The sequence below is a fragment of the Triticum aestivum genome, chromosome 1B (genome assembly GCF_018294505.1).
Source record: "Triticum aestivum cultivar Chinese Spring chromosome 1B, IWGSC CS RefSeq v2.1, whole genome shotgun sequence".
Classification (NCBI taxonomy): Eukaryota; Viridiplantae; Streptophyta; class Magnoliopsida; order Poales; family Poaceae; genus Triticum; species Triticum aestivum.
The window spans coordinates 491,947,934-491,958,257 of record NC_057795.1 but is presented as its reverse complement, the minus strand read 5'-3'; the positions used below and the strand labels follow the sequence as shown (position 1 = coordinate 491,958,257).

General features: G+C 45.1%; 1 protein-coding gene across 3 annotated transcripts; it reads right to left on the bottom strand.

Annotated features, from left to right (window-relative positions):
- Positions 1–204: 204 nt before the first annotated feature.
- Positions 205–2,368, bottom strand: LOC123134203 (uncharacterized). Of its 3 annotated transcripts, XM_044553499.1 has the most exons (4): positions 2,032–2,366; positions 1,763–1,850; positions 836–1,377; positions 205–607 (listed from the first exon to the last, which is right to left on the bottom strand). In XM_044553499.1, the coding sequence occupies exons 3-4, from the start codon at positions 1,187–1,189 to the stop codon at positions 446–448; spliced, it is 516 nt and encodes a 171-aa protein (XP_044409434.1). In that variant the 5' UTR covers positions 1,190–1,377; positions 1,763–1,850; positions 2,032–2,366; the 3' UTR covers positions 205–445. The 3 variants fall into 3 exon arrangements, with proteins under 3 accessions (XP_044409434.1, XP_044409440.1, XP_044409429.1); XM_044553505.1 differs by having other exon boundaries at positions 205–601; positions 1,763–2,368; XM_044553494.1 differs by having other exon boundaries at positions 1,763–2,366.
- Between the last annotated feature and the right edge of the window lie 7,956 nt (positions 2,369–10,324).

The following is a 10,324-nucleotide window of genomic DNA, read 5'->3' as shown; positions in this document are numbered from 1 at the left end:
CTTCCTACGTCTGTGTCCACGGACTAGTCCCCTGTCTCCTGATGGACGCGGAAGAAAATTTGCGGGCTATCATTGGAGATGCCCTAAGTTTGAGGATTCCGTTAGCTCCACTTTCTTTAATTCCTGCTATTTGAGGAGGAACCTTTTGAGGCACCGTTCATCAGATTAGAAGAACTCGCAGAAAAGAAAAAAAAGGAAAACCGATTAGAAGAATGCCACTCGATCCACTCATTCAGATGGAAGATCATAACATGAAGAAAGGCATTCGACCAAGAGGCGAGACTAACTGGACATGAATTGAATGCTGCTCATCTACTACCATCGGTCCAGCATTTTCCTTCGCGCACATACCAGCAACTCCGGCGTTTCTCACCATACACTCGCTCTAGCTCTATACAGATTACAGGCAAACATGACAGACACGCACGTATCCGCCCGAAGACAGTCATGGCGGCAGAAAGGGACGGCGATGGTCATCGTGAGGCGGCCAACGCACGCCTTCTCTCGTGCAAGGAAGCAGGAGAGGCGCCGGCTGCGCGAGAAACGTCGGGTACCGCTGCCCCGGCATCACCACCGTCAGGTCCGCCGCCGCCACCACCGCCTCCATCTGCAAACGCAGTGCAAAAAATAGACAATCATCAGGGATTGATTCAGGTTCAGGTGAGACAGCAACGCGCCCGTACGCACGTAGTCAAGCAGCTACTGCAGACACGAGCGCGACACGACGCGTACGTCCTCTTGTCACCACTGACACGGTGCACGTGAACCGAACGCACGGCCACGCATGAGCGGAAGTAAAGCAGCTCGCGGAAGCCAGAATCTTTTTTTTAGTTACCTTGGGCGGAGGCGCGAGCTTCTCCGGCGAGCCGTGGTCGCGCGGGTGCCGGCCGGGGTGCGGCGGCTGGGCGTGGCGCCCGTGGACGTCGCCGTCGCCGTTGTCGCTGCCGCCGCGGGAGCCCCGGGAGGCCGCCCAGCCGGGCTTGATGAGGTGCTCGAATATGGCCATGAGGAGGAACATGGCGATGAGGATGGCGGTGGCGGCGAAGCCGAAGGAGATGGCGCTGGCGTTGGTGGAGGAGCCGAGGTCCTTCATGGAGGAGGCGCCGTCGTCCCGCGCGTCGCCCGACGGGGTGGCGGCGGCGGCGTCCCCCATCCACGGCCTTGACTGCTGACCCGCGAAGCTGCTCATGGCGATCGAGCTAGCTGACCGACCACTCGCTCGTACAGCTCTTCAGTGATCTTGGTTTGGTTCTTCAATTGCGCTCCACCGCCTAGGCAGGGGAAATGCAGGCACCAAATACGGCTGAGTTCATCAGGTCCTTATCTGAGTTATCTGCTCGCCATGCGCATGTAACGCCCCTGAAGACGTATCACGTTCTACATGTGAAGAGGCAGAAAAATATAAGAAACTTGCGGCACGTCTGGTACCTTCCACTCTAGCATTTGTTTTTTGCGTAAGCAAGATTTGGTTGGATAAGCACTCTGGTGTGGCAATCTGAACCGGGAGTCCAGAATTGGCAACTGCAATGCCATCACACCACGTACACGCATACTAATCACACTGCTATGGAAGAAACTAAAATGTAGAGTATCCTGTTTGTTTCTGCCTCTCATCAAGTCAAGAATAAAGCTGAAAAGCATACAGAAAAAGGAGAGGAGCAGGGAAGCAGGAGGACGGGCTGAAACCCAAGTATAGTTGCAAGTACTCATTCTTGAACCCCGGGGAGTCAGGAACACCAAATTGCAGGCAAAAGAAACTCACTTTTAGTAGTACCACCTCCCTGCAGCTGGCAAGAAGCACCAACTGCCTGTTTGCATCCAGTCCTCGAGCCCAATGCCAAGAACCAACCCTACAAGACGGAAGAGCAATATAGCTTGGATATAGTACGTCTCTCTCTATCTACTTAAAGGGAGAAGATCTCACTCGGGCAATGGTGGTGGTGGGGAGGGGAGGAGTGGTCAATAGGGGGAGGAACAAAAGGAAAAGGTGGGAGAACAAAAAGAGCGTGGGCGGGCTTGGGGGCTGCCCACCTTCTTCTACAGAGATTCAACAGCCTGATGATGCATGAGACTGGTGAGAGGGCCGGCTGCTGCAAGAGAGAATGGCGCAGAAAAATAATCACAGAATCATGTTTGGGCTGGGCACCTCAAATCAAAGCAGCGGCTCCTCATCCCCATGCACATCAACCACATGACCCTACGACCATTGTAGTACTAGTACTAGATTGATTTGGAGTAGAGGAGGAGGAAGGAGGAGGAAATGATACAAAAGGGGGCCAAGGAAAAGGCAAAGCTAGAGAGAGAAAAGGAAAGGGGAGGAGAAAAAAAAAGCAGCGCATGAAAAGAATAGATGGAGGCCTGGCCTTTGCGCAGGATCCCCAATCAGATTTTGAAAGTCAGTGTCAATAATGGGGGCGTGTCAGGCGGCTCAGGTAAGAGCATGGTTAATAGTATAGCCAGCTGCTGGCTATAAGCCAGTGTCATGTCATCTACAGTCCATCTTATAGTCAACATGTACAGTAATAGATCAAAAAAGTGTACTACTTTTTTATTATGTGGCCCACCTTTCATTCTCACAAAGTGCCTAGGAGCACGTGCTAGAGCTGGCTCTTCACGAAGAGCCCGCTTACCTTCTCTCTGCTCTTCTCTTTCCTCCAACTAAGCAGAAATATACTCCCTCCGTCCGAAAATACTTGTTTTACAAATGGTTGAAAATGGATGCATCTATAACTAAAATAAGTCTAGATACAATCATTTCTAAGACAAGTATTTCCGGACGAAGGGAGTACTAGTTTATTCCTTATAGCCCGCTGACTCAACTCTATTGTACTTGCTCTAAGATGGCAGAATTGCACTGCTCCTGCTGGAACGCGCCTGTTTCTATCTACCCAGCACCGCATCTTCGCATGTGAACCGTGATGTGACACGACATGAGGAGCAATTCACAAAGTGATTTCGTGCTTGTTCAGAAATTGGCAAGGCATTTGGAATGGGAGAGAACCAAGGAGATGAGATGAGAGGAATGGGGGGAAGCAAAGCACATCCCTTTGCTTGCAAGGTGAAAAAGAAAGAAAAAGCCAATGGTAGGGAGCATTTGTTTGTTGCTATGGGCAAGCAAGAGATGCCTCCCTCGTAGAAGTATTATTATTTTGCAAGTGAATGTATGTGTGTGTGTGCGCGGACGACAGGGGGGGGCATGGCCTTTTGAGGCTCCAAGGCAGCAGGGGTCCTACTGCTCTACTGCAACCACATGACCATTGTACACACTCTCTCTCTCTCTCTTTGCATTGAACCATTGTACACTCAATTGTACAGGCTGCTCTCCATCTGAATCTCTGATGTAGGAGTGCTCCAACATCAAATGGTGTACTGATTTCCCAGATAAGCACACTGCATGGTCTAATTATCATCATCAGTGTGTAATATAATTACTAATTGAACGTTTTAAGCAGCTCTACGGTGCAATGCCACTGGCCTATTTCCTAGCATGATGCATCAGTGTGCATGTGTGCATGGGTACAACGCAAGATAGGCTGTCTCTTGCGCGCAAAGGGACATGGCATGAGCCTGGCCACCTGGGCTGCCACATGGAACGGAGTACCCGTCCCCAACATGCCATTTAACTATGTCTGAGGAAGTAATTGTCTGGTACCCCTACCACAGGCCCCCAACTCCTAACCAACATTCAACTAAATTTCGGATAACATGTAGGGAATCCGGTATATAAAAAACCAAATCTAGCTCTAGCCAGTTTGATATGTTTCCTCCTGGGTAGCGTACGTACGTGCCGTCAAGCCTTGGTCTTCGGCTCCAGATTCTTCAGTTCCGAGGAACAACTGTGCAGTAAGATATTGTATATACTCCTTGGAGCCCATGCGTCTCAGGTGCGCCGAATCGCGCATAGGATCCTCTCGGCAGGCAGCGGATCCGCCAAAAAGCTGCGTCAATCACCGGCGGAGCGGCTGAATCTACCTATCTCCCCCCGCTTTTCCGCATGGTAGTCTGCACTGCGACGATCGTATCGCGGTAATCATCAGTGTATCTGTACTACAACGGACGCGCTGTGTCTACCAGTAAAAGCGAGCGCTACTATGATTGGCACAGCGACTTGGGTGATGTTCAGCTGGTGACTGATGATTAGCATCCATGGAGTGAAATTACGTACCTTCCTTATGATACTGACAGCATTATTTTTCCCCGTGCAGACTTGCTTTGCCCTGCCCCCTCTCCCTGAGCAACATCAAGCCTATCCCGGATAGAATAAGGAGAGGCTATTGTTTAATCTCATAATCTTGCCTCTAGAGCGAGTAATCTTGCCTCCGGAGCGAGTAATTTTGAGTTCAGTCGATTTTCAACCTCAGCTTTGTAGACTTTGAATTTTTTTCAAAGCTTCCGACCGGTCACGTATGGGATAAATACACCCATAGCGGGAAAAGTCGTCTGTGAATGTAATTGTTGACGTATAATGTGTTGTCTAGTCTTTTCCATCAGATCGGTCTTTTGATTGCATCGGCTAGACCATGCACTTCTTCATCGTATCAGAGCCAAAAGGTCTTGAGTTCAAAATCCGGCTGGCGCAATTAAATTACAGCCCATTTTTGGTCAACGTTTAGGCCTGAGGAGCCACAATGAGGGGAGTGTTGACGTATAATGTGTTGCATAGTCTCTTCCATCAGATCGGTCTTTTGGTTGCATTGGCTAGACCATGCACTTCTTCATCGTATCAGAGCCAAAAGGTCTTGAGTTCAAGATCCGGCTGGCGCAATTAAATTACAGCCCATTTTTGGTCAACGTTTAGGCCTGAGGAGCCACAATGAGGGGAGTGTTGACGTATAATGTGTTGCATAGTCTCTTCCATCAGATCGGTCTTTTGGTTGCATTGGCTAGAGCATGCACTTCTATATGGTATCGGAGCCAAGAGGTCTTGAGTTCAAGACCCGGCTGGCGCAATTAAAATTGCAGCCCACTTTCTCGGTCCACATTTAGACCTGAGGAAGCCACACGTGAGGGGGAGTGTTGACGTATAATATGCTGCCTAGTCTCTTACATCAGATCGGTCTTTTGGTTGCATTGGCTAGAGCATGCACTTCTATATGGTATCGGAGCCAAGAGGTCTTGAGTTTAAGACTCGGCTGGCGCAATTAAAATTGCAGCCCACTTTCTCGGTCCACATTTAGACCTGAGGAAGCCACACGTGAGGGGGAGTGTTGACGTATAATATGCTGCCTAGTCTCTTACATTAGATCGGTCTTTTGGTTGCATCGACTAGAGCATGTACTTCTTCAGTAATGAATGAATCAAAACCATCCATGACATAACATTAAGGGGTCCACATATGTAGGTATGAATTAATTCTAAAACCCCTGTGACTCTTACTCCTCCTTTCTTAATTGTTTTTGTGAATTTTCCTTTCAATGCAATCGACACATTTTTCTGCATCCGAGAAGTCTAATGGGAGGAGTGTTTCATTTTTAACTAAGCGTTCCACCCCCCCCCCCTCTTAGAAATGTGCCCCAAACGACAATGCTACAATTTTGAAGAATTACAAAGTCCTTTTCATTTCTTCTCAACATTAAGTTCATCACTCACATGCATAACTGAATCATTATTAAGAGATAACATGTATAGTTGGTCGCCTAACACCGAGGCCTACATTCTTATCACATTTGTTCAAAGCAAACTATTTGTTGCCAAAATGGCACTCATACATATCATCATCTAATCGAGAAACTAAAATCAAATTCCTACTTAAGGTAGGCACATAAATAACATTATTCAATCTAAGAGTGTGCCGGTGTGTGGCTCCAATGTGAGAGATCTCACAGCTTCAACATCGGCTTCAACTTCGTTTGCAACCTTAAGCTTTCTTGTTCCTCCTCTTATAGTTTGGATCGTATCGAATCCCTGAATAGAGTTAGCAACGTGAGTGGTTGCACCTGAATCAATCCACCATGACTTTATTGAAAAATCGACATAAAGAGCATCATCTACAAAAATTATTTCATCGGCACCTCTTTTGTTCATCCATTTTAGAAAGCGTGGGCAATCCCTTTGGTAGTGTCCCTCCTACATGCAGAAGATACAAGCATTTTCTCCAGTAGTGGAGCTGCTAGGAGGAGAAGAAGAGTTGCCGACTTCTTTACCCTTGAATGGCTTAGGATTGAATGGCTTAGGGCCTTCTTTCTTGAATTGCTTTTTTTAGGCTTAGGGAAACCTTGCCCCTCATGCTTTCTCTTGTTAGAACCAACATGAAAAACATGGTTTTTTTTGCTGCCTCATGATCCTCTCTTCCTCCTGAACAAACCTTGTGGTCATCTCAGCCAGTTGCCAATTTTCCTTTAGAGAGTTATTGTTGATTTTGAATTGTTCAAATTCAGGTGGAAGGGACTCAAGAATCGTTATTACAAGAAGATTTTCACTTAAAGAACACTCCAAAGCTTTAAGCTTGGTGAAAGCGTTCACCAGCCTTAGTATGTGTTGCCTAACATTCCTGTCAATAGTGTATTTCTGAAGTAGCTTAGTAAAAATCTCATGAGCGAACACTTTGTCGAAGCCTTTAAATTCCTCCTCCATTTCAGTGAGGAATGCTTTAGCAGTGTCTTTCTTAGGGAGTGCCTAAGAAATGTCCGGTGATATAGTCGCTTTCATACTAAGAAGCGCAATATGGTTGGACTTGTTCCATTTTTCATCTTAACATCATAGTCCTTTTTGAGTTCTGCATACCCTATAGCACCTTGCACGGGTGCTATAGGTTTTTCTTCCCTCAAGGCATAATCAAACTCATTACAACCCAAACATAATTCGACTTGAGACTTCCAATGCGGGAAGTTACTCCCCGCAAGTGGTTCGATCGTGTCGGACCAGAATGGAACAAAAGTTGAAATTATCATAAAAAATTCATTAGTAAACTTGCATGATTATAAATTTACGTTGGTAAATAAACAAACATGCCAAGGATTTAATTTAAACTCCATGTCATATCACCGTTGGGCAGAAAAGACATGGAACTAAATATCATAAGATGATGACTCATAATAATAAATCAATGTTGGTCTGAATTAAAAATTAGAGTCATGTCATTATCAATTTACATTAACATAAAAAACATTATCATTACTTGATGCTTAAAAAAGTTCATCATTGAAAGCACATAATAAATCCTGAATAAAATATCTCGTTGGTTCAATTTTACCCAGAATAACAATGTGTTCATTATATTTTTAGGCATTTTGTGTTTTAAACAGTGCTAAACATAAAAGATATTAATTAACTTACAGTGCATTGTAAATTCACAGAAAATTGTGATGGCCCAAAATACCCATGGTTGTCCGAAAGACGGCCCAACCCAGCAGCTAAAAACGTAAAGAATAAAACTATGTGCTGGGCTTAGTCAACTTGGGCTGAAGCCCGTGGCCGAAAATGGCTCAATAAAGCCCGAAGACCCAGCTCGAAGCTCAGCACGACGATGAACCGTCAGATCGAAATGGACGGTTCGATTTGATCCTGACCGGATCAAAACTTGCTCCTGTGCTAACCCTAGACAATTTCCACCCTCCTCCCCGATTCTCACTCTTCGCCGGAGGAGCGTGCAGCAGGATGAATCCCGCGCACTCGTTCGTTGAACATGGCCCCAGCGTCCGCGCACATGGCATTTCAGGGAGGCAGGATGGGCGCCGGCCACCGCGACATGAGGGGCGGCAGCAACCCGCGCGTTGTGGGCCACACAGGTGTTGGAAAATGTAGTAGAAAACAAAAAATGTGCCATATGATCACCCAGGAACAATATGAAGATGCATAACGGGGTGTGATCAACGATCGTTACTAACTCAGGAAGTGCAATGAAAGTAGACCAGTTGGTGTAGATCGTACTTGGAGTCCCTTGAACGTCAATGACGATCCCGCGACCCGTCCTTGAATGATCCATTGAGCGGAGGACCGAAAGCACGGCCTCTCTACTTGGTTGCAAGCGTACAGTCTTCACGAACCAGTAGCGCTTCGCCGTCCAGAGCTAACCATCGCCAAAGAATTAGAGGGAGGAGATTAGAAGCACACAGGGCTTCTAATTATGAGGATTAGAGGTGTCTAGCGCTAGCTCTAATTATTCAACTAGAACCAACAAGAACAGAACTAGATCAACTAGAGGAGGCTCCAAAACTTATGTTCTCATAGGGTGGAAATCCTCTAGTATATATAGGCTAGAGGGGAGGTAGGGGGCAGCCACCAAGGGGGGAGGAGTCCCCTTGGTGCGCCAGCCTTACGGGGAGTCCTACTCCCTCCCCAAGTAGGATCCCCCCCACAAGGAAAGGGGGCCCACTTCTGTTTGGGCATATGCGGCCCATATTTCCTTCCACCTCTTGGCCTTTTTAGGCCCGTTGATATTTTCATTAAATATGAAATGTTCTAAATATTTTCAGACCATTATATATATAATTGAACATATTTGGAAACATTTTCTACCTATATATAATTAATCGGTAGTACTCGGTATTACCCGATATTCACCGAAACCCTTCTGTTGACCCCGAAACACTTCCGGAACCTCTCGGAACTATTCTGAATATTAATGAAACAATTCCACAAATATATTATCATCACTCCCATCCTACTAACACTCGGCAGATTGTGATTTCCTTAAGCTTGTGAACCCATAGGTTCGGTAAATCATAGACATGAACGAAACCCGTTCGTTCAATGACCGATACGGAACCGTGGACATCCATATCGGTCCCTATGCTTACATGAATGATTTCGACTGAACCTTAGGTTATCATGTGATGTTTCCGTTGCTTCGCGGTACTTTAAAAACCCGGTGTGCATCGGCATCCTCCTGAGTCATCACCATGCTCACTATACCGTTGCTCCCGTTACCGATTTTGTTCTTCTTTCTCGTTGACGTGTTTTGGCATCCCTGTGATGTACTCACCTGTGTATAGCCAGACGATGATGGATGGTCACACCGAGAGGTCCCTAAGAATATCTCTCCATCGTCGAAGGAGCAAATCCCACTCTTGAGCTATCTGGTTACTTGTCAAACTTTACGGTGAAACTGCAAGTTGTCGTTATGATCACCTTGTTACAGATGACGTTTGAGCAACCCCAAAGCCCATCATCTGGTAGGATGTAACCGAGATAATCTCATGGTCTGAGGAACTAAAACACATGCTAACACTCTTTGTTATAATAGATGATTTTAGACGATATAATCACAAAGTATAACAAACAATTTTTGGGTCGATTCAGTATGATCGTTCTTCTAACGTCATACCCTCAATGTTGTTTTAGGAATATCATCACACTTAGCGATATCCTAAGATTTGGGAAACGTGATCACCATACCAGTCTTAGATGCGAGACCGGGAACCTATTGTTACCGTTTATCATTCCACGCGTGCATATGAGTTTTCCAGTGAATCGCATATTCCAGGATCATAGCAGTTATAGCATGGAATATGAACTCTTAACTATGATTATGGAAATATAATAATACAATAGTATTGCCTCTAAGGCATATTTACAACAGTCTCCCACTTGCACTAGAGTCGATAATCTATTTAGCACTTTTAACTTTTACATCAATGGTAGTCTGGTGTCAATCCATGCTTTGCTTTGTGGTATAGACTTCGTCCTATCGAATCTGACAACTTCAAATCGGCGTGTATCATTTGCATTTCTATGCATCTATCATGCTTTCACAAGAATTCATAGTTTGTGTGAAACCATGTTTGTATATATATATTGAATCACCGGTAGAACCTTTTGATTCCTTAGACTGAGTTATGGAACCACTATTAAAAATAGTGTTCTAGTGGTACAATCATCTAGAAACCATAGCAAGTTCATAAATGAACTATCAATTCGTCACCCTTCATTTTTGCTTCTAAAGAAATAATATACTTAGCTTTCTGTTATAGAATTCACCACAATAACTTTCTTGGACTAATTCCAACTTACTATGCCACCATAAATCACTTTAATATGAAATTGAAAAAATTACACTTGGATCACGGATGAAGATTTTATCGATGTACTACTTACAAATTAGCTTTCATTGATGTAACTCCTTACAACAATCTCTTCATTTTCTCTGTGTGTGAAAAACATGTTGCCAATCCTTAACAACATTTTTGTTGTTGTCCTATGATAAAAAATTTGATCATACTAGGAACTTTTACTTACAACTAACTTAGAGTACTACAAATATCTGGTTGTTTACATACCATGAAATAAAAGTGTGGTTGAAATCATATTTCGCTCATCAGTATTTCAGGATACCGACTCCTTCCATGTGACATTGACAAGACACTCATCTTGACATTTTTCATAC

Coding starts and splice junctions, on each gene's coding strand:
- LOC123134203 (XM_044553494.1), bottom strand. CDS start 1,189: ATGAGCAGCTTCGCGGGTCAGCAGTCAAGGCCGTGGATGGGGGACGCC. Junction 608..835: donor AGCTCGCGCCTCCGCCCAAG/GTAACTAAAAAA, acceptor CTGCGTTTGCAG/ATGGAGGCGGTGGTGGCGGC.